The 21,355-nt window shown below is 48.2% G+C and overlaps 7 protein-coding genes across 7 annotated transcripts; 3 read left to right on the top strand and 4 right to left on the bottom strand.

The window, feature by feature from the left end:
- Positions 1-78: 78 nt before the first annotated feature.
- On the bottom strand, positions 79-1,769 carry SETTUDRAFT_151864 (uncharacterized protein). Its single transcript, XM_008028408.1, has 4 exons — positions 1,537-1,769; positions 1,156-1,490; positions 274-1,106; positions 79-227 (listed from the first exon to the last, which is right to left on the bottom strand). The coding sequence occupies exons 1-4, from the start codon at positions 1,619-1,621 to the stop codon at positions 116-118; spliced, it is 1,365 nt and encodes a 454-aa protein (XP_008026599.1). The 5' UTR covers positions 1,622-1,769; the 3' UTR covers positions 79-115.
- A 418-nt stretch (positions 1,770-2,187) lies between these two features.
- SETTUDRAFT_151867 (uncharacterized protein) lies at positions 2,188-3,004 on the top strand. The gene is made up of 2 exons (XM_008028409.1): positions 2,188-2,848; positions 2,896-3,004. The coding sequence occupies exons 1-2, from the start codon at positions 2,196-2,198 to the stop codon at positions 2,921-2,923; spliced, it is 681 nt and encodes a 226-aa protein (XP_008026600.1). The 5' UTR covers positions 2,188-2,195; the 3' UTR covers positions 2,924-3,004.
- Positions 3,005-3,207: 203 nt separating this feature from the next.
- Positions 3,208-4,704, top strand: SETTUDRAFT_40069 (uncharacterized protein; the record flags this gene model as incomplete). Its single annotated transcript, XM_008028359.1, has 2 exons — positions 3,208-3,923; positions 3,975-4,704. 2 exons carry the CDS (start codon positions 3,208-3,210, stop codon positions 4,702-4,704), a joined length of 1,446 nt encoding a protein of 481 aa, XP_008026550.1.
- Positions 4,705-5,926: 1,222 nt separating this feature from the next.
- Positions 5,927-7,831, bottom strand: SETTUDRAFT_169593 (uncharacterized protein). The gene is made up of 4 exons (XM_008028410.1): positions 7,741-7,831; positions 6,687-7,684; positions 6,378-6,626; positions 5,927-6,319 (listed from the first exon to the last, which is right to left on the bottom strand). Exons 1-4 carry the CDS (start codon positions 7,778-7,780, stop codon positions 6,263-6,265), a joined length of 1,344 nt encoding a protein of 447 aa, XP_008026601.1. The 5' UTR covers positions 7,781-7,831; the 3' UTR covers positions 5,927-6,262.
- Positions 7,832-7,992: 161 nt separating this feature from the next.
- SETTUDRAFT_169594 (uncharacterized protein) lies at positions 7,993-9,115 on the top strand. The gene has a single exon (XM_008028411.1). It carries the CDS (start codon positions 8,008-8,010, stop codon positions 8,926-8,928), a length of 921 nt encoding a protein of 306 aa, XP_008026602.1. The 5' UTR covers positions 7,993-8,007; the 3' UTR covers positions 8,929-9,115.
- A 143-nt stretch (positions 9,116-9,258) lies between these two features.
- Positions 9,259-10,787, bottom strand: SETTUDRAFT_169595 (uncharacterized protein). The gene is made up of 6 exons (XM_008028412.1): positions 10,663-10,787; positions 10,564-10,597; positions 10,425-10,513; positions 10,343-10,370; positions 9,666-10,174; positions 9,259-9,612 (listed from the first exon to the last, which is right to left on the bottom strand). The coding sequence occupies exons 1-6, from the start codon at positions 10,744-10,746 to the stop codon at positions 9,463-9,465; spliced, it is 894 nt and encodes a 297-aa protein (XP_008026603.1). The 5' UTR covers positions 10,747-10,787; the 3' UTR covers positions 9,259-9,462.
- Positions 10,788-19,770: 8,983 nt separating this feature from the next.
- Positions 19,771-20,142, bottom strand: SETTUDRAFT_40073 (uncharacterized protein; the record flags this gene model as incomplete). Its single annotated transcript, XM_008028360.1, has 1 exon — positions 19,771-20,142. The coding sequence occupies one exon, from the start codon at positions 20,140-20,142 to the stop codon at positions 19,771-19,773; it is 372 nt and encodes a 123-aa protein (XP_008026551.1).
- Positions 20,143-21,355: the final 1,213 nt, after the last annotated feature.

A 21,355-nucleotide genomic window follows, 5' to 3' on the forward strand; every position in this document is an offset into this window, starting at 1 on the left:
GAGAAATGTGTATTTCATACAAACTATAAGTGATATGGCTACCTCTTGCTTCATCATACTAATCTGATCGTTACTTCTCATGTATCACACTTATCCTTCTTAGACCTCCAATCTATCAATCAAGGTGCAGTTCACCCTCGCAATCAGCATAAGGATAGTACTTCTGCGTCTCGGTCCAAAGCGTTTCTTCGTCCAGCTGGCTTGCATCCAAGCCTGCGATAATGTCCCTGGCACGCGTTAGTCAAATGCCCTCGTACGAAATGTACTACTCACTTATCCTCGGCCAGCACCTCGAAGCCAGGTACGCAATCAATCAGCGCATACATGACGTAGCTTCCGATAAAGGACCACAAGAATCCAACGAGAGCCTCCACAATCTGAACATGTAGCTGTCGTATATTACCATCGAAAAAGACACCTCCAACAATCTCAGTCACCCCGTCATAACCTGCAACTTCTTTTCGAGCAAAGCAGCCTGTCGAAATGGTAGCCAGGATGCCGCCAATATAGTGTGTTGCGAATGTGTCGCCGTGATCTACCCAGCGCCAGCGTCTCGCAAAGTCAGTGAACTTGATTCGAAGTGCCTGTCGGCAGACGAGTGCGCCTAGGATGCCGAAGAAGAAAGCAGTCGGTAGATCGATGAAGCCTGCACTTGGCGTAATCATGATAAGGCCGGAAATGGCGCCCATGAAGCAAGAATCCAGACTCCAGCGCCCGACCTCCATGTACGTGTATAGCATCCACGTCAGCGCTCCGGACGCGGCGCAAAGATTCGTGACGCACAGTGCCATGACTGACTTGAAGTTGAAAGCTAGGGTTGTGCCCGCATCGAAAGCGAGCCACGAGCCCCAGATGCTTATCATAGCTAACAACTGACAGAGCGAGTTGACAGGACGGTGAATGACGAGATGCGATGGTGTTCGCGTTGACGATTTACGTGAGCGAAAAAGAGGGTAGGATAGGTACACGGACATGGCCGTTGCTGTTGCTCCTGAGTTAATGTGTACAGGTGTTCCGCCTGCAAAGTCGAGAACGCCGATATCCATGAGGAAGCCTCCGCCCCAGACCATGTGGGCGAGGGGATTGTAGACAAAGGTTGACCATAGCTGCTGGAATCAGGACACAATGCATTGTTCGAGTAATTAGTCTGCTTACGAAGATGAATGGTATCAAGGGCAGTATCCGGCCTCGCTCACAGGCGCCTCCAACGGCAATCGCGCAGACCGTGGCTTGGAAGACTAGCTGGAAAAAGCTAAAGAGCACGGCTGGTATGGTTCCAACAGGCTCTGCCAGCACTCCTTTATGCAATGCATACTTGAAGTCTCCGAAGATGGCGCCGCCTTCGCCGTACGTCAACGTGTACCCGATCAGGAACCACTGTATCGAGCAGACAATGACAGAAAGAATGGCAGGCATGATTGCCGCGAGTGAGTTGGACCGTGTAGTGTATCCGCTGTACGCAATGCCTACTGCTGGTATGATTCCCCAGCCTTGCTTGTTAGCAAATGGGCCTATCGCCATGAGACGGGAACTTACAGAAGACTGAGCAGACCAACACGAAGAGAGTGTCGGTGCGGTCGCAAGCCTCCCAGGCTTGCAGTACCTCTGTAGGAAGACCCATGGCCGGCTGCTAGACTCCAAGATGACGGTGTCACAAGTGCGATGAGATGATGCTGCGACGTTGGAAGAGTGGGAGACATGGCTTTAAGCAGCGCAGGTACATACCAGCCGCCTTGGCTGAGCGCATCTTGCTGCTGTCCACTCTGCATACGGGAACGGCTCGCATTGAGGCTTTGAATAGGCATCGTGGCTCGTCGGGGCGCACTCAATTGGTTGAGCGCGGATGTTGGTGTAGATCTTGGCTGCGTTGATAAGATAAAAGCAAGCAATCGTCCGGGATCGTGGCGGGGCGCATTAGCCAATCTGGGTACACAGATCCCGATCTCTGGTATACGTAACCGATGGGACTTTTAGGTTGCACGTTGATGCGTCGACAGGTAGGATCCCACTCTCTCCAACGGTCCAACTGACAGCGACAAGCGGATGTGTGTAGGGCTGCAGGGACCTCGAGAACTCTGGGTATCAGACCCGCCACCGTGGGTCCCACCGGCGCACTAATTTGTTTTGAGCCTCCACAAAGATAGCCCACTTCACTCTTTCATCGCTAAACACGACTCTCCAACCAGGTATCCGAGATGCTTGACCTCGACGGTTTTGCTGTGAGCCAGGACCTGGTGCCTCCAGCGCCCATCAAGTCTGCTGGTATTTCCAAGGTTGATTTTGATGGCCTCTTATCACCCCCACTAAGCCTGCACGAGGATCTGAAGAATGGCTGCGGTGGCCAGTTGTGGCCGGCGGGTATGGTGCTGAGCAAGTACATGCTGCGGAGGCATCGCGATGACGTTGCTGGAAAAAAGATAGTTGAACTGGGCGCAGGAGGAGGGCTCGTGGGGCTGGCCGTCGCTTTGGGGTGCAACGTCGATAAAACGCTACATATCACGGACCAAATACCCATGTTTGACCTCATGGAACGCAACATCACCCTAAACGGCCTGGATTCACGTGTAAAAGCATCCATATACGACTGGGGGGAAGCAACGCCGCCGCAGCTGCCCGCCCACCCAGACATCATCCTCGCCGCCGACTGCGTCTACTTTGAACCAGCTTTCCCACTGTTGCAACAAACTCTGAAGGATCTGATTGGCGAAAACACCGTGTGCTATTTCTGCTTCAAGCGGAGAAGGCGGGCCGACCTAACCTTCATGAAGACTGCGCGCAAAATGTTCGACGTGCAAGAGGTCGATGACGACCCAGATAAACAAATTTACTCAAGGGAGAAGCTATTTTTGTGAGTCATTTGAGGTAAATTGCTAGTGCTCCAATTAATCGAGGTAGATATCGTATGACGAAGAAGAAGGTGTAGTAAACTATGGTTGAGCTGTGTGCTAGGCCTGTGAGTGGAAGATGAGGCTGTTCTCAGCCATGGCGTTCTACTGGAATATTCGACATGGGAAATTACCGTCAAGTCCTCTCGTATTATATATCTACGGTTGAAGCTTTATGGCATGCTCCTCCTTCATCCCACAGAAGTTCAGAAGCGATTTTCCCTTCGTACTTTCCACCCCATTGTCCAGCCTATCCCACATTACCATACCACAACCCCCCTTTCCTACTATTGTCCCGGAGAGACGTCTTACCATTCTAACCATGTCTAACCAAGCAAATCGACTGGAATGGAGTGCACGTACTGGGGGTGATCTGGAGTACGTGGCAATGCTTCGAAACTCTGAAATCACTTCAACGATCATACCGCCTACCCAAAGAGAGCAGCTAAGCATCCTTAATCACCTCCCGCGTTGGGATCTCGACAACAAGATTCACACACTGTTCACAAAAGACAAATGGCCACAACTAAGTCCAGAAGGTTACTCTCTACTACTTCCAGCTCTGAGAATCGCATCAAAATTCATGACGGAGCCTTCACTTCTGGGCTGGTGGAGACATACTTTGTTCGGTCATCCGATCTCTGTAGAGGGGAAGCGATATTTAGCACATAGCGAATACGAACATACCGCTGATGCAAACCGTCGACTGCGCGAATTCCTTGAGAAAATACTGCCCCAGGGCTTGCGATTCAAATTCCATAACCTGGACAAAATGGGTTTGGGCATTGATGCCTGCACTTTTGGCACCGAGGCTACGTACCAGCAGTTTCAATGCGGACACGAAGCAGGTTACACATATCCCTTCTATGACAAACCAACCGTTGTGTTGCATATTCAGTTCTGGGTTAGTTTGGTTGTCGTGGAACACAAATTCCCGACTGAGCTCAATACTCTGTACCTCAAGATTGCCATTACGCTTTGCCATGAACTTGCGCATTTGGTCTGGAAGTATCGTATTCAAATGGAATTACCACCCTGGTAAGTTCAAGTTAACGGATGGATCCTTAGTACAAAGCTAACGTACTGCAGGTCCCCCCACAAAGCATTTGCAGAACCGCTGCACACTAAAGATGAGCGGGTCGCTGAGCTGGGACTATCCTGGGAGCTTCATGTTTTCGGCGGCAAACTCTCCACAATAGACTGGCCAGGGACATCCATAACGATCTACCTCTATGGGAGCAACCTAGGCAACTCGCCGTCTCGGCAAATAGCCGTCATCGTTCCCAACTGGTGGATCAACATCTGGTCGTCAACACACACATGGCACAACTTTGCAAAATTCCGTGCCACTGGCCAGCTCCGGCTACCAACCGAAGCCGAGAGTGGGTATGCTTTGCACAACAGGGCACTTGGCAACACGACAGTCTGGTCACTCTACCACGAGGGAAGACCAATACTTCACCACTGTCGCCGCCCAGATCAATCTACCAGGTGCTTCTGGGTTGTTATGAGGCCCTTCATCCAGAAACTCAGCGCGCAATACGAAGCTCGAACCGCCGCGCTCGCCTTGGACTCTGACGAAACCGGTGGAAAGCCTCGTCAACCGCTGTCATGCGCAATGCTCTTTGCATCCAATTTTCACGGCCTCTTCGTTGCGCCAGACTTTGTCGACCACTTATCTCCGGATTCCCTGCGCCAGAAGGTCGCCGGTGCCAATCTATGCAGGTATCCCTGTCCGCAGCTAAGGCTGCAGCAGAATCAACAGAATGCGCCACCAGTGCAGCCCGAAGATGAAATGTTGGATAGTCATGTGCCATAGGAGCAGTCAGGCGAGTCGAGTGATTCAACTTCTGAATTGCTGACGAACTCGACTGGATGAACTTGGACTTTGAGATTCGACTTGGATATGAGCACGGTGGCAGGATTGATGGATTCTTTAATGGTTGATTGATTGGTTGGATGGTTTTTTTGAGGCATTAGCCTATTCATTTCGTCTTTTAATTCTTCATTTCTTCTTCTGATTCTTCATTTCTTCTTTTAATTCTTCATTTCGTCTTTTAATTTTTCATTTCTTCTTCTACCCCTTCATGTCATTCATACTTTGTATTATTCGTGGTAAAAATCCCCAAAAAATCCCAAAAAAATTCCCCTTTAGAGAATCCCTTATACGTACATCTAAGTCTCTTCCATATTGCACCCTAGAGTAGCCCCCTTTACAGAGCACAAACACATATATATATATATATATATTCCAGATATCCAGAGCCCCCTATTGCAGCACCAGATTCTCAACTCCATCACAAAGCACACATAGCCCTGTACTTCTACCACACCCCAGTACCATGTGCGCAGTACCCACCAATTCTCAATTTATATTACGCATCATCATTCCCAACTTAATTTCTCCAATCCAGGCCATGTGACTCATGCTACGAACTCGCCTCACAACACTAAAACTCGTCGAAACCATACAACCATTCAACCATACAATCATAGTTTCCCCTTTCCCCTCTTTTTCTTAACTTCCATCTCCCCACCTACCTATCTACCCAACTCTAACCCTGATATTCGCAGCACCGTGTATGTATGTATGTATGTAATACACCAGCATCCCCTCCAAAAAACAACAACAACAACAACAATCATTTCTCCACGCAAGAAAGCAACTCGCAAAAAAAATCGTGTGCCAGTGGAAATTGCACGTAGCCAAGTCAAGCATATGTAGATTGAGGGATTTTGTAACTCCCCTCCCCCCCCCCGGATTATCAGAGAAATATCCAGACTTTGTACGTTTATTCGATCGTCGTATCGCCTCCTTTTTACCGACAACACTCTTCTCCACATCATCATCATCATCGTCACGAAAGAAAAAAAATTCAATCCAGCTAGCAAAGTTGCCAAACTTTGCCTGTTTTACCTCAACGTAAGACACACCATCATTTATGAGTCTGCAGACTAGCTAAACCAGCACCCGTGTTCAGCAACCTTATTCAACACCTTGCAACACATCTGTTGAAAAAAAAGAAGTGGGGGGTTTTTTTGGTGATATTGCTACATTAATAGACTCGTTGTTTTTGTACTGAAGTTTCCATTATTTCTTTTTTTTCTCTCTCTTCCCGCCATATGTACATACATGCAAAAAGTTTATGGATTTCACAAACGGAACCTCTGCGCCACGACCCCAGACTGTGTTCATTTGGAACAAAACCTCCCCCCAAAAAAGGTAATTCATGCTGGTGATTTGATGGTAATGCGGTTAGTTTTGGTATGTGTGTTGAGTTACTTGTGAAACGTTTTCTTAGGCGAATAATTGCCCTTTTCCCCTTACATTTCATGGAGGGAGAAGGGCGTCGTGGGCTTCGAGAGAAAAGATAGACCTAGTAGTCGTCGCCGCGACTGAGGACTTCCTTGCATGTTGGCCTGAGCACAAAGGTCTATGATATCTTAGCAAATAGTCTTTTGGAAAATTCAGGTGCAAGCAATGGGACTGACGTGTTCACTCTGTGCCGTGTAGCTTCCCTTGATATCGCACAGCGGCGGGTACGCCTCGACGATACCAGCGCTAACCAGATTGTTCAAGCCCAAGAGATACTTGTCGTGACCCAAGCGGTCCAGATATCGCCTACAGAAAGGCAGAGTGCCAAAGTTCTTGGTAATGGAGTTGAGCAGCGTCTTTGCAGACGAGACACGGAGGGCGACTTTGGGAGCATCGGCTCTCTTGGCGTAATGTGAAGTTTCCATCTGCAAATCCATTGTTAGCAAGTGTCACAGAACAAGGCAATAGGAACTGGAGAGGCTTACATCATCTCGAACGTAACCCTTTCCTGTGCTACCAAATGTTTCAATGGCAAAAGTTTCTCCTTCCTCCATCTTTGTCTGGTCGCCTCCCTTGACAATGGGCACCGTCTTACCGCCGTGAATGGTAAAGTGTCCAATAGAGTGTCCGTTCAAGTTCCTTATACACTTGACAGGCAACATCTGGCCCTTGATTTCCACCTCGTAGCTCTCCATAACCTCCTGAATGGCAGCACCAATATCGCTCATGCGGACGTCGATACCAGCCTCCTTGATACCAGCGTTTGTGGCAGCTTTGCACGCGTTGATGAGATTGTCGTATACGGGATCAAAGGTCACTGTAAAGGCGCTGTCGACGATACGGCCATTGATGTGGACACCAAAATCAACCTTCATGACATCCTCGTAGTTGACAACCATCTTGTTGCCCGCATTTGGCGTGTAGTGCGCAGCGCAATGATTTATGCTGAGACCAGTCGGGAAACCCATGCCGGCTATGAGTCCGTCTCCATCCTCGAGACCCTGATGGCCTGTCAGAGCGCGGACAGAGTCTTCAATACCCTCGGCAATTTCCGTCAGTGACATGCCAGGCTTGATGAAGCCCTGTGCCCATTGCCGCACTTGACGGTGAATTTCCGCGCCCTTGCGATATTCAGCGAGGAAGTCGTTGTTCATGCGGTCGAGGTGGCGCTTCTCTTCGCTCGTGGTTCGGTACGTGTTCTCATTGACGTATTCCTGGATTTCACCCTCTGGATACGAGTCGTTGGGGAAGAGCTCGTCGATGCGGACGCGAGGTGGTGACGTTTGCACCTTGGGTCCGCCACCACCACCGGCAGCGCCAGGCTTCTTCTTCTTCCTGGGCTTTCTCTTCTTCTTCTTTTTCGCTGCCCCTTCGCCGGCCTCTGGTGCGCCATCCTCGGCTTCGTTATCGTCGTCCGAGTCTTCGTGATCGGCGTCGCCTACGGGCTTATCACCGTTTGTTGGCTTACTCTGTGAGTCGTCCACTGCACGTCATCAGCCACTGTAACGCCGTACAAACAGCATTCTCGCATATACATACACTTCAGGTTGGCGACATCGTCTGCTACTGCGGCGGCCATGCTGATTGTGCAACAAAGGTGAATGCTTCAAATGTTGCGGGTGGCCGTGAAATTTACGAGCGTCTTGAAACGCCCCGCTGCGTTGCCCGCGGGCCTAGAGTTGAGCACCCCACTAAGCCGTTTGCATGCTAGCGTCGGCAACGGACGATGACGTTCTGTCTACTCTTTGAACATTCACTTATCCCACGCCATTAATGTAAACCCCTCCTGCACGCAGTTCATGGGCAATGCCACCCCGCCCAGCTACTCTCCTGCGACCACTCGCTGCCTTGTCCGCTCCTCGTCTAGCAAACCTCAATGCGCCATATGTCTGCCACGCATGCATCCGACGCACGGCGCCTGCTCCTCCGCGGCGCAACCAACAAGTTTCCTTCTTCCACGCCTCGACCGCACGATGCACCGACGGCCTAGTCAACCACTATGAAACACTGCACTTGACCTCCACTGCCACTGCTTCCGAGATTAAGCGCCAGTTCTACACGCTCTCCAAGAAGAACCACCCAGACCACAACCGCGACGATCCCGACGCTTCCACGCGCTTCGTCGCCATCAGCGAAGCCTACCACGTCCTCTCTGTCCCCGAGAAGCGCGCACAATACGATGCGCAACTAGAATCCTCGCGCCGCCAGTCGCGCTGGGAGCGAAGTGGCAACGACGTTCCCCAAGGGAGCTACAGCTCCGCCGCATTCGGGTCCCGACCCGCGAGCGGCCTGAATAAGAAACGCAGCACCTTCCGAGGGCCCCCACCCTCCTTCTACAAGGCCGGGGGCTATGGCAGCCACGGCGCAAAGAGAGCCGAGTACGCGTATTCCAACCCACACGGTGAAGGCGCAGGTGGCAAGGAGGCGGGTCAGGACAGCTACGGCGAGTATGGCGGCTTTGGCCCCGGCCAGCAGAACCAGGGCAACCGCGTCCTCCACTTCAACGACAAGCAGCATAGAGAGACGCACGAGAACATACACGAGCATATCTGGGCGCGACGGAGACGGTTGCGGCCAACGGTAAAGGTGGAGGAGGAGTGGGAAAAGGGCAACATGCTCGTCAACTTTATCGGCGTCTCGAGCGTCATTGCTCTCATCGGGCTGACGGTCAGCTTTTTTGGCGATCGTCATGACGCGCAGACGAAGCGCAAGGACACTGCTGTTTGATGTGATATACCTAGTATCAACTGTCCCCCATTTTTTCAACCGTATCAATATGAATGCTGTCATGGTGGCTTCCCTCCAGAATCCATGGGTGCCATGACGTCTTGCCGTAGACCCTGACCCTGACCCCGATCGCTTACATGTCATGTCTTGCATGTGCGCCGGCATCTCCCCACAGCCATTAGTCCCTGGCGTGCGGGGAAATCTACATGGCGTGATGTCTCCGTGTTGGATGTATGGAGAGTCCAATTCTGGCAATTTTCTGGAAGCCAGCCAAATCATGCCGATCGTTCCGAGTCGCATCAAGCCCACAAGCAATGAGTAATCCCCCACATCACAGCACCTCATTTCAATGTCTAGAGCAAATATCTTTATAACCTTGCATTGAGACTCAATCTCATACAGGCGCATATCCAAGACTACTCGTGTTCTTTGACACTAGATTGATATGATCCCGCGTTGCGAGAACCAATGGAATCTATAGCTTGTTTGTTTTTTCTCTATTCTGCTATCCACATGCGTCTCTTGATCAGGCGCTTAACCCTCAAAGGTGAAGCTGGTGCCGAGCTTGTGGCCGGCCTCGTTCAGCTTCTGGGTATCGAAAGAGCCGCCAATACCAAAGGTCAGGCCGCTGTTGACCTTGGTGTTGTAGGCCAGGGAAGCAATGCCGAGGTTGTTGATCTTGGCCTGTAAAGGGTTAGCATTGAGGGCTCATGTGCATGTCAGGGACTTCCACTGACCTTGGCGAAAGATGCAGGGTCAAGCTTGTACTTGGCGGCAAGCTCAAGACCAACATTGTTGCCGGACTTTGAGTCCCAGACGGCACGAGCACCAGCCTCGACGGCGGGGTTGACGCGCTGGTAGTACGAGGCAGTGAAAACGCTCAGGGAGTTGGTAGCGGTAACGGCGGCGTTGTAGAGAGGGGTCGTGTATCCGACGGCGGCCGAGTACTTGGTAATGGCAGCCTTCTGCACGTCGTAGCCGACCTCACCACCAACAACCATGCCCTCGTGACTGACCACAGCATCGGCAGTAGTGCCAATGGCGCCAGCAGCCGAGTAGTCGACGAAAGCACGGCCGTGGAAGGCGGGCTGCTTGAAGTGCAGGTTGACCTTCTGGCCCTTGTTGCCAGCAGCGGGGCTGAAGTTAGAGAGAACCTCAGTCTTCAGGCCACTGGCGAAGGTGTCGTTGAGCTCAACCTTGGTAGCCAGAAGGTTGGCAGTGTTCCACGATTGAGTGATGCTGATGCCTGCGCGGTTTGTCGTCAGCCAGCTGATTCCGAAGCCTGTCGCAGACGCGCCGCAATTGCCTGGAGGCTGCGCCACGTGAAACATGTATGAAGCAAAGCCGGAGGATGAATGAAAAGGTATTGTTAAGCTGACAGAACGAGGAGAAAAGGAACGCGATGTTGCCGTACCATTGGGAAGCGACTTCTTGCCCTCGAGCTGCGGACTGTGTTAGCGACTGCGCCATGTGCTATCCGGGCGCAATGGACTGACAGAGGAGGTGACGGGGCCGTCGTGGGCAGAGGTGCCCTTGGCTGTGAAGTTGACGCCGTTGGGGGCCTTGAGCTTGACCTCGAGGGCAGCTGCGGGCGCGTCAGTACGTGTGCGCCCAGGTCCAATTGGTGTTCCTGACCTGCGGCAGTGTGGTAAAAGTCCTTGTTGATAAGCTGGAGGACGTGCGGGTCAGCAATGGCACTATCACGAAGCTGTTCGCGGGGGCGCCATAACATACGTCGTTGGAGGCCTTGGAGATGTCGCTGAAGGCCGGCGGCGGCAGCTTGGGGATGACCTTCTCAACCTTGATGTACTCAGTCATGATGGCGGTTTTCCTGGGATGCAAATGGAGCAATGGAGGGGTGTCTTGGAGGGTTGGTGTTGCTGGCCAGACGCAAAACTTCTTGAGAGGTCACGGCAAGGGTCCGCGCTAGTAATCCCGGGCAGTCTTCGTGCCTGCCCACGGCCTGCCACTTGGTCAGCAACGTGCGCGCATCTGAGTCCTGCGCCTTTCACTATCGCATGTGCCCCTTTTGCTTATTCCGCGCAGATGCTGCGATGCAATGTGACGGGCATTCATCCCGTACCGCTACACCCCATTCAGCGACACTTGACGAGCGGGCGGGCCATTGCTGCTGCGCTCGCGTCGAGAATTGCTTCTTCGCAATACTGCCATGGCGCCTCCTTTCTCGTGCGCGGCATCGCCTTCCCAGCTGACCCCCACCCACACACTTGCCAACACCTGCACAACTGCCCACAAGCATTGGTCCACGCAAGAACAACGCATGCGCAGGCAGTCCCACGGCGGGCGATCCTGACTGGGCGACGACGTTATCCCATGATCAGGCTCATCGCAACCCCTATGACCAGCACCACCATCGAGGCATACACGTAATCGCAAGCGGCACCCCACCACTCATCCTGGAGGATATCAACTGTGACTGTGTGTCGTGGGTGTCATGTTCTATGACGCTGCCGACGCTGATGAAGTGGATTTCAAGGTAAAGACTGGAAGAAGATGGCAGTGGGTACTAAGTAGCCATTATTCTACAAAGGCCGTTTGTGAAGGCCCGGAAACAGTCTCTTGCGAACACGAAAACTCGTTTGAAAAAAAAAGCTTGCTTTAGTGACCGCAGGTGGCATCACTCCCTAACTTGACGCGAAGAAATTCCACTGCGGAAAGGACTAGAGTGAGATCCTGCACTGGTGCAATTCACAATCGCATCCCCTCACGAGAAAAAGTGATACACTATCCCACGCGAGACTAGCTGGAGAATCCTAACACCTTTTCCAATCACGAGCCATGTGCTATATGACCCAAGTACCGCTTTTTCCTAATACATACGACCATAGGTACCAGAATTCTGTGTCTCTCGTTCGTCTAGTAGTACTCTCAAGTTATTCGGTTATTATGATAGAGTATATTAAGATAATATTTAGCTAAGAAGACAATTTATATGTTCCTTTGCTAATACCTTTAATGTGAAGTATTAATAGCATCTATATTTAGCTACTAAGACAATGCTTTACATGCTCTTTTGCTAGTGTTTTTGATGCAAAGTATTGATAGCATCCATTATTAGGACACACTAAGACTGTGTTCTCGTTTGCATTTAGCCCTCTATGCCTTCGAAGATGGTTGAGGCATTTTGTAAAGCTTATCTTTGTTGATAGACTAATAACATCCCCACAGTTCATTCCACATTGAACCTGGATATTGTTGTTGGCCTGGTAACGTTGGATCCACTGGAAGAATGGATTAAGTTGCTCTTGGATCCGCCATTGATTGACTAAGTATTGAGCAACCTCAATTGTTACTGTGTAACTCCCTAGCAATAGTTAGTAATATACTAGATATAAAACATAACTATAAACTGACTTGTTGACCTTGCGTTCTTGATACGGAGCGGGTACGCTAGCTGTCTCCTGACTGCAATAGCATGTTGTGAGTTGTCCTTATGCGATGGGTGCTCAATTAAGTAGACTAGGTCTACGTAATCAGGCCTGAAATGAACTTGGAGTAGTCCACCGTGTATGAACATCTTAAACTTCCCAGTTGTTTGTCTAGCGAAAAGGCCGAGCGAGTTGATGTTCACTAAAGAGGCGGATTCATCGTCGTCCTGGACAACAACAATACCGTTCTTTTGCAATTGTTGGGGGGGTTGAACAGATAGGGGTAGTTGCTTAACCTTCTCTTTAGTGTGCTCAAAGTGTGGGTTTCCCGAATCTAATGAAGTAGAGCTTCGCAGTCGTTTATCATGCACTGTATCAACTCTTTGTTCACTTGCGACATCCGTTATGTTCCGCTTGGAGGGTAGGTTATTGGGGAAGATAGTTCCGCTGACAACTCCTTTACGAGTGTCCTAGGACTGTTATTGAGTGGACTTGGTGGTCTAGCTAGCCTGGCTTGATACTGTATGCAAACTTGAGCTGTGCTTTAAAGCATGAGCTAGAGTTAAAGATTAAGTAGCGCTTATTTTGCTAATAGTCGTAAAAGGAGGCTCTTGGGGGTGCGTAATATCTACGGCTAATAGTCTTAGTGTGATGTAGACTGGAAGAGTTACGGATGGTTGCAACAGCAGTGTTGCATCGTGTCGCGCGCTATCTCTGGCGAATAGCTAGAGAGAAGGAGATGTATTTGTGGTAGGCTTGCTTGGACCGTTGAAGTTGTGTACGATACTTAAAGGCTGTGGAGTCTAAACGCAAGGGCGAAGAATGTCTAGTAGTTAAAGAGGGGATTCTTAAGATTGAAGAACTAAAGCACTGCTTTTCTGTGATAAGACTGTGCATAGGTGTTGAATAGTTGGTCTAGAGGGAGCAGTGCCTCCACTTGCCTCTACGATGCCTCCACGCTCGACCGCCGTGGGTGGTGTAGAAAAAGGGTTGTAGGCAGTGCCTCCATTCTCAGCCGCTGTGTGTGGTGCAGACAACGGGCTAGTGGCAGTGCCTCTGCGCTCGGTCGCCGTGGGTGGTGCAGACAACGGGCTGGTGGCAGTGCCTGCACGCTCGGCTGGCGTGGGTGGTGTAGAAAACGAGGTGGTGGCAGTGCCTCCACGCGCCTCCACGGTGCCTCCACGCTCGGCCGCCGTGGGTGGTGCAGACAACGGGCTGGTGGCAGTACCTCCACGCGCCTCCTCAGTATCTTCATGCCTTATTGTGATCTCTAGACGCGTCTGTGTATTTGTTGTAATGTCTTAAATGCTTCTCTGCTAGCTACCTTTAACTCACTAATAGTAAGGTTAGTTACTTCTCTCTTTTACGTTTGTTGTGTGTGTATAGGCTAGCCTACTATTGTCTAAAGCTAGACGCGTTAATAAGTAAATAGAATTGTGGAGATTTGCTTTTAAGCTTATAGCGTTATTGCTTACTTAAGACAGGGTTCTAATATAAGACTAAGCTAATAGGCTAGTTGTTGTGGTAGCTGGGTTTAGCGAAATAGATGCACCACTCGCAGTCTGCTAAAGATGGCTATTGCTACTCTAGTAAGGCAGACTTAGCTGTATATCAGGCGTTGCGGGTGTCGTTGTCGCTGGGTAAGTGTGAGTAGACTCGTCGCGGTCGTCGTAATTGCCTTTGATGTTGACATTTCCAGAGTCGAGCATCATAGCAATTACTATTTGTACACCCTCTCTCTTTAAATCACTGGTTTTCCGCCCATGTATATTACCCCACCAGAATTTTAGTTGATCCAGCTGTCTTTTGACATCTCGTCAAAGGTCACTGACTATCGTATACGCAGATAGCAGTTTCAGTTTCTAGATAGCCACCCCTGCTCGCGTAGACAATACATCTGTATTATGTTTAGATCACATCTTCTCTAGCGGGATTAAGACATACCTTCTGTGGACTTCGCTTCCTGCGGTGCATGGTCAGTGCGGATTGGCATGCGCCGACCATTTTTGGTTTAACTATCCATTATTCGTGGATAAAGAGTGAGTAGTTTCTAACGAGGGAACTTTGTGTAGAGGGGTGATAGGGTAATGTTGTTGATAAACATGATGTCACATGAAAGCAAATATAGCAAGCACGATGTAGGAAGAACCAAAAACGCCTTAGCATTCTTCCCTCAGCTTATTTTAATGCGATCATTCCCTAGTGCGCGTGTACGCCCCGTCCTCGATTCGCTCGAGCGACGGCATGTTGTTCTGGTGTAGTTGTATGCTAGTCAGGTTCACGAGCGTAGTGTAAGATAGTTAATGAAACGTGGTGAGAGAGCGAGTAGTTATTAGATAGCAGACAATGTGAAGAATATATAAGTGTGGCGAAGCAGCCTCTTACCTGTCTACAGTGATTGACAGATCTGTGTGATGAAACTAGCCTCTAGTTTAGGCAAGGTCCTAGCATGCGAGAAAGAAAAGTGTTTGCTTAGATTAGGTTAAACAGAAACTCTTTCACGATAGAACAGCTAGCTCTAACATCTGCGCAATGGCCTTGCGTATCAGACACGAGTTCTCTTGACGCATATAACCTACTTCTAACATCTGCACAACGGCCACAAGTATTGCAGTTCTTTTCTAATTCGTCAGATCAACCACGTTCGTGTTCCCAGCCAGCTCCGACATCCGCACAGCGACCGCGCGCGTCTGATGAGATGTCGTCGTCAAGCGGACAGAGCCCAGCATCTTCACCCGCTGTTCATCCAGCCCCTATCATCCTACTCTCCACTTTATCAAGTCAGCTAGTTACAACATATGCTCTAGAGCCGCCGCGCGAATTAAGCCTGTTCCCGTCCTCGTCAGTTAACCCACAAACGCCATACGATGCTAACAAGCTAAACTAACTAACAACGGCATCCAATAACCCTACATCTAATAGTCTACATAAGAACTTGTCCTAATACTATTTTCTAAAGCGCAGCAGCGCGCAACATGATATCTAAGCTACGTCACCACTACGCATGCCGCTATCTACGCCCGTCGCCGTGTCTAACTATAGATTAAGCTTTAGTATACCTGCATCGCTACTTAGAGCTATAGATAAACATAATAAGAACGTAGATAGTTAAGACAGAAACAAGAATGCGAGCTATAGCTTAGAAACGATACGTTGAAGTTGGGGCACATTGATTGACGAGACAATGAGCAATGACAATGGTGTGGTAGAGCAGGACTAGTACAGTGCTAGAATAGAGGAGGAAGAGCAACTATTTGCATTTACACAAGACCCGTCGCCGTCGGAATACAAGCTAAGCTTAAGTTAAGATAGGTCTCATTCGTCTGATAAAGAAGAAGTTGTGGCAACAGCACTTTTAGGTGACAGCATGCCTAGTAAGTTAGAGGCTTTATTAACTCTAAATATACCTACAAATTGCAAACGAAGACGGTTAGAGCGTATAAAGAGGATGCGGCGCATCTGATATACCTTAATACAACTCTAAAAACGACTTTGTAACTTAGCAGTATGACCAAATGAACTTTGTATTTGCATGCCTACACACATTCCTGCCTCCACGCCTGCACATCCATGCCTCCACACCTACACATCCATGCCTCCACGCCAACATATCCATGCCTCCATGCCTACACACATTCCTGCCTCCACGCCTACACATTCCTGCCTCCACGCCTACACACATCCATGCCTCCACACCTACACATCCATGCCTCCACGCCAACATATCCATGCCTACACGCCTGTACATTTCTATCATCTTGGTATATATTCTATCAAACTAGTCCAATTTTGGAATGGTGTTTCCCGCACCCGCGGTGCCTTCGCAGACCGCACCTTCTCCCACCTATTTATTGTCTGTCTTTGTCCACACTTCGCGTGTCCACCAGCTACGTATATAATTGTTATTCAAAATTGCACCCCTCTGCCTTGTTGTCGCACTTAACGCCCGTAAACTGCGCCGCACGTTCTGAAGTCTTAGACACAACGTCCACGCTTTCGTCCACCCGCTGTTATACACAACCACCCTGCTTGTTAGGGTATCGCCCACGTATCGCATTCGCCACCTACACCTGTTGCCTGGCAGCGGCTCGCAGGCGTTGGAGTATTGCTTAAATAAGAATAGACCGCTTGCTTCTGTGTCGCGTCATAGGACAAGAATGTCTTAACAACAGAGCATTACTGGAGACGAAGATGCCTTTAAGCTAGCGCTTGGAGAGTTATAGTACTTTAGCGCCAATGCTATCTCTGTAGAACTTGTGCGAAAGCGCGTCCGCGATAGTTAGTATCTAGCAGCGAAGCTTACTAGCGGACCGCTTAAGACATTCTGCAACAAGGTTATCTGAGAGCTTAAGGCATTAGATACCTAGCTAGAGCCAGACTAATTGCCAAGTTCAGTGTCGCATACCAACGTAGGTCCAGATGATTGTTAACCTACGCCATTTGTTTTAAGACCATGCGCAGTACCTAGAGAAACAACCACGCCTAATTACTCTACGTGGGAGTGGATGTTCAGATGGGTATGCGAAAGCCACCAACAAATCTGTAACAATTCTAACTATCTGTAGGAGTAGATGCACGATGTCCGAATTAGTATGCCGTTCCTCGGCTCTAGGCTCGAATTGCATCAGTTGAGATTAGAGAAACTTAGGCTTCCACTAGATTGGCGTTACAGTGGAATGCCTGCGCCAGGGCAAGAGTTCGCATACATAGACCACGTTCAACAAGAGCAGGAAGCGATGGCATCGTTTGGGTCGTATGCTTCACCGTGGAGCGACACCAGAGCCTCTTCTATTGCAGACATGTCCAGGCTGCTCTATTATACTTCAAAAGTCCCGCATCTAGACATGAGAAAGTCAAACGCAGATCTCTTTCGTTCTCAACAGCGTATGCTTGTTGTACACCTGATCGCCTATTTTATTTATACATTCTCTAATACTGTAATTATAAACCACTTAATTATTAGTATTTGTATTAACAGTGATACAGATTCAATCAGCTACGCCACTTCGAATATTCGATGAGGGCTATCGTAGTCAGCCTTCAACAGCACCCAATCATTTTGCGCTTTTTATTCATTTCAAGAACGACAGTCGCACTCTAATACCAATAGCACTCTAGGTGACTGGGTTAAAGAATAATGCGGTCGCGCTCTATAACAACAAGTTCAACTAGAACTTCTTAAGTGCATTCCAAAACATCACGTCCTTTTTTACAGATGCCTGTTAGCTAATGCTTAGTATAGCTAACATTATATTTCAAGGCAGCAGAACAAGAGACAACAACTGTTTAGTATAGCAACCAAGGATCTTCGAAGATGTGTAGTATTTCGCCCCCGCCTCAGACCAGGTCCAAATACTACCACAAACAACCATGCATTTTCTCGAGCCATATATAGGATGGAAGAGATACACTAATATTAAGAAGCTTCTGCAAACTCTAGCATTAGCATCTCGGCTTGTACTCATCCACAAGGCACCTTCAATGCCATTTGGGTTACTAGCGATAACTAACATCACACTAACTGACGTCGCCTGCTACCCTCCAACCATCGACACTAAGACAACTTCGCTGCTTCCATTCGACGAGACAGAGAGTCAACTCGATGTTAGCGATATCAATAACGCAGCGGCTAACAGCGACTATACATCGTATCCTGTCGACGATCGACCGTCCTGTGCAGCGTACTTCAGATGCACGTCACCCCTAACCACAAATTCAACTCTTTGTTAGATCCATTGGGAGAGATATATGTCGCTTAAGCCATCCTGAAGACCTTCGGCTCCAAACATTGTTCAAGGGTTTCATCTTCCAACAGATCCATCCATTGTAGCACAACTCAAAGCACTTATCTAGTTAACTGAGAATCCAACTCATCTCTGGCTTGTCAACACTAAGTTCTGTCCTAACAAGGGAACAAAGGCTTCAATTTTCTAGGTCTGTGTTAAGCAGTATTAGTGTAACAACCAAATCATCAACACGAATATCCACTACAAGGGATTCAATCTCGCCGCTTGCGATAGTTTATTACACCCTCATTTTTGTTCAACATTTTAACGAATCTATGGACTATTAGACTACACAAATAGCATCACGCTCTCACAGCTTGGGGAGCTAATTTGCATGAATGGTTTTGACTACAATAAGTCTGCAATTCTATCTTAGTTCACAAGTATTAATACAAATGCTATTTTTCGTGTGTTACAAGGATTCAATTCTATATTTAAGCCAAAAGAGGATGTTACAATGCCTAAGAGTTGTTCGTTAGTAACAGGATTTTAGCTAATCAATGTTGGTCATCTTGTTCGCTGTATGATACAACTCCAGTCATACACTCTGCGCCACGTACATCGCATGTTATGTCCAAAGACAGCGCTGGTTGACTATTATCTTGCGAAGACGGACACGTTAGCATTAGAGGAAATTATATCTGTAGTTATGAAAGAAGGGAAAGCATTGCTAAAGCAGTAAAGGGACTTTACATAAGACATATTGCTTTAAGAAGAGTGTATGTAATACGCAGGCTACCTATTTATTAAGTACATTAAACTATGTCGCTTTCCTTAATGCGGTTGCGTGAAATCATTTAAACGTTTTGCTCCCCTGCAAGTTTTGGTATCGCTTGGAGCCTATCTAACCACTTCTTCCTCTGCCTTCTTGATCTTGCTATATCCTCGACAGAAAGTCCCTCAATGACTGGCCTGTACATGAAGCATCGACGTGTTTGTGTCGCTCTGTGCATCTGCTTAGCAATGCGCACTTCTTTTGACGGAAACAGAGCTGGTTTAAGGAAAATCATGTGGTTTGCGCATGTTAGATCAATGTTTGGTGCGACTGCATCCAAAACCGCGACCAAGATGCGAGGGTTGCTGTTGTGGGTTAGTTCCTTGCTGCTGTCATTGCCAGTCATGAGACTGTCCCTAAATTCCTGGTGCTTAGAATCCTTTGCTCGATGTTAGAACTTCCTAATGTTTTCTTCTTGTATTCTTGCATTCATGTTTAAATTATAACTAGTGATGCTCGCACTTCCATGGAGCCATTGCAATGTAGCTGTGACCACTAACCGGACAAACGTATCTTGCACGACTACTACCATCTTTTCAAGTTGACATTCTCCTTTGCAATCAACCACGGTGGGTGCGGCATTATTCGTAGTTTGAAGATCTCGCATGATTTGGACGTCCCTGGCCATGATCCCCTCAATGACAATCCTCAGCCATTGCATCTTCGGGTCATCTATAGTTGTTTGCACCACCCTTTTAAAGAGGGCATCCTCAGGCCCAAATTCATGCATCTCTAGAGCCTTACTTGATAGGTCGTAATATAGAGATAGTGAATCAATGTCCTTGTCTTAGTGCGATAGCATCTCCACCCTTTTCCATTTCTTAAACTCGTCGTTCTTAATAAGTTTGATCAGTAATAGCAGAGTTGCTATGATTTGACATGTTTCATACATTCAAACAAAAGTAGACTTCGGGATAAGTGAGTTGATATCCTTATTAGGGGTGTCTTGATCAACTATAGATTTAAGTGCTTGCTGAATGGTGTTGAAGTCGTAGTTGCATATTTCCAAGCATGCATCTTCATACTTCAAACGTTCTCCTGAGAGGATAGGGTTCAGAAGTGGCTTAATCTGTCGATTCTGATCATTGTCTAGGAAGAGGGTTGTGTCGTGATACCGCCTGATAGTGATGGCAAACAAGAGCTGTCTGAGCTTTGTTAGGTATTGTCGACGACCGTCCTTATCCAAAAACTCTGCTTGCACCACACTTGTAGCGTTTGTCTTGCTCAATAGTCCGCGTATTTTATTGAGGATGTTATCTTGCATTGGTGCCTAACAAGCATGTTTTTCATACTTGATCTTTTGCTTGAACTGTGTGCGTATAAGCTCAAGATATGGCGCGAATTCTTCACAAGTTAACCACCAGAGACTGTGTAGGATGTATACGTTCCAAGGCTCGTCCGTATATGCATACATATCTGGTGGACTGGAATCTTTATCTTCATTGTCAACAAAGATAGGCGATGTTTTGGTGTTGCTATAGTTCATACGTGCTATCTTGTGTAGGAATACTGCTTAATAACCGCCTATTTGCTTACGTGATGTTTTGTTGCACTAAAGCATAGACGTTGTTTTAAAGTCTATTGTCCTTAGCTCGTAGTACTCAAGAAAAACATGGCACTAGGAAACTGCTATATTTGTAGTTTTTCCAACGGCCCATTCTTTCTTTAAGTTAGTGTGAATAGGCGGGCACTTGCCTAACTCAGACAGGATATGTGACGGCGGTAGGAACTCATTATTATTATTATTATTGTTCCATTAGAGTCTAGTGAGCTCGAGGCTATGTAAGACTTTGGCCGAGGCCGTTCTAACTAGATTTATTTACAAATACGAGTTTGTGCTTGAAGTGTGTCTGTGGTGCTTCGGCCTTTGTCTAGGTAAGCGATAGCTATCGCTTACTAGACGCCTAGTGCTAAAGAGCATTTTGATAACAGAAAGAGATGTTAGAAAGCAAAGCAATCCTCCAGCGGGCTCTTTTAGGGATAAAAAGAAAAAGTTTCGACTTAGGTAGTTTTAATGAGTAACTCTCTCGTTCATTTTTAATGAGTCTTCATCTCAAGTTTTAGTGAGTAACTCTCTCGTTTCGACTTAGTGCCCAGCGAGTAGCAGCTGTCTTGGCGTTTCGACTTGGTGCTTCTACAGAGGTAACCAGTCTCTGTATCAGCGTTTGGATTTGGTGCCACAGTAGGCGAAGACTGTCTTGGCGTTTCGACTTATTTTGCTATTACAGACCAGAAAACTGTTATAGCGTTTTTGAATTTTGTGCCACAGTAGGCAAAGACTGTCCTGGCGGTTAGATATGGTGCCACAGCGGGATTAGGCTGTCTCGGCGTTTAGATATAGGATTTTTGATTTTTGTTATTTTATTTGGTGTTTTTAATTGTTTTTGGTTTCGTTTAGTAGTCTCCCTATTAGTCATCAGGGCGGTCTGTGCGTTCTCGAAGATTTTCGCATTTCGAACACGTCGCAAGAATACCGA

This window comes from Exserohilum turcica (genome assembly GCF_000359705.1).
Source record: "Exserohilum turcica Et28A unplaced genomic scaffold SETTUscaffold_24, whole genome shotgun sequence".
NCBI classification, from domain to species: Eukaryota; Fungi; Ascomycota; class Dothideomycetes; order Pleosporales; family Pleosporaceae; genus Exserohilum; species Exserohilum turcicum.

Bases quoted from the DNA above. Each gene is read 5' to 3' on its own strand.
- SETTUDRAFT_151864 (XM_008028408.1), bottom strand. From the start codon at position 1,621: ATGGGTCTTCCTACAGAGGTACTGCAAGCCTGGGAGGCTTGCGACCGC. The intron at 1,107-1,155 runs GTAAGCAGACTA...TGATTCCAGCAG, and splicing joins CCTTGATACCATTCATCTTC to CTATGGTCAACCTTTGTCTA. The intron at 228-273 runs GTGAGTAGTACA...AACGCGTGCCAG, and splicing joins GAGGTGCTGGCCGAGGATAA to GGACATTATCGCAGGCTTGG.
- SETTUDRAFT_151867 (XM_008028409.1), top strand. From the start codon at position 2,196: ATGCTTGACCTCGACGGTTTTGCTGTGAGCCAGGACCTGGTGCCTCCA. The intron at 2,849-2,895 runs GTGAGTCATTTG...TAATCGAGGTAG, and splicing joins TCAAGGGAGAAGCTATTTTT to ATATCGTATGACGAAGAAGA.
- SETTUDRAFT_169593 (XM_008028410.1), bottom strand. From the start codon at position 7,780: ATGGCCGCCGCAGTAGCAGACGATGTCGCCAACCTGAAGT. The intron at 7,685-7,740 runs GTATGTATATGC...GATGACGTGCAG, and splicing joins CGATGTCGCCAACCTGAAGT to TGGACGACTCACAGAGTAAG. The intron at 6,627-6,686 runs GTAAGCCTCTCC...ATGGATTTGCAG, and splicing joins AGGGTTACGTTCGAGATGAT to ATGGAAACTTCACATTACGC.
- SETTUDRAFT_169594 (XM_008028411.1), top strand. From the start codon at position 8,008: ATGCCACCCCGCCCAGCTACTCTCCTGCGACCACTCGCTGCCTTGTCC.
- SETTUDRAFT_169595 (XM_008028412.1), bottom strand. From the start codon at position 10,746: ATGACTGAGTACATCAAGGTTGAGAAGGTCATCCCCAAGCTGCCGCCG. The intron at 10,514-10,563 runs GTCAGGAACACC...ACGCGCCCGCAG, and splicing joins CTTTTACCACACTGCCGCAG to CTGCCCTCGAGGTCAAGCTC. The intron at 9,613-9,665 runs GTCAGTGGAAGT...AACCCTTTACAG, and splicing joins ACCCTGCATCTTTCGCCAAG to GCCAAGATCAACAACCTCGG.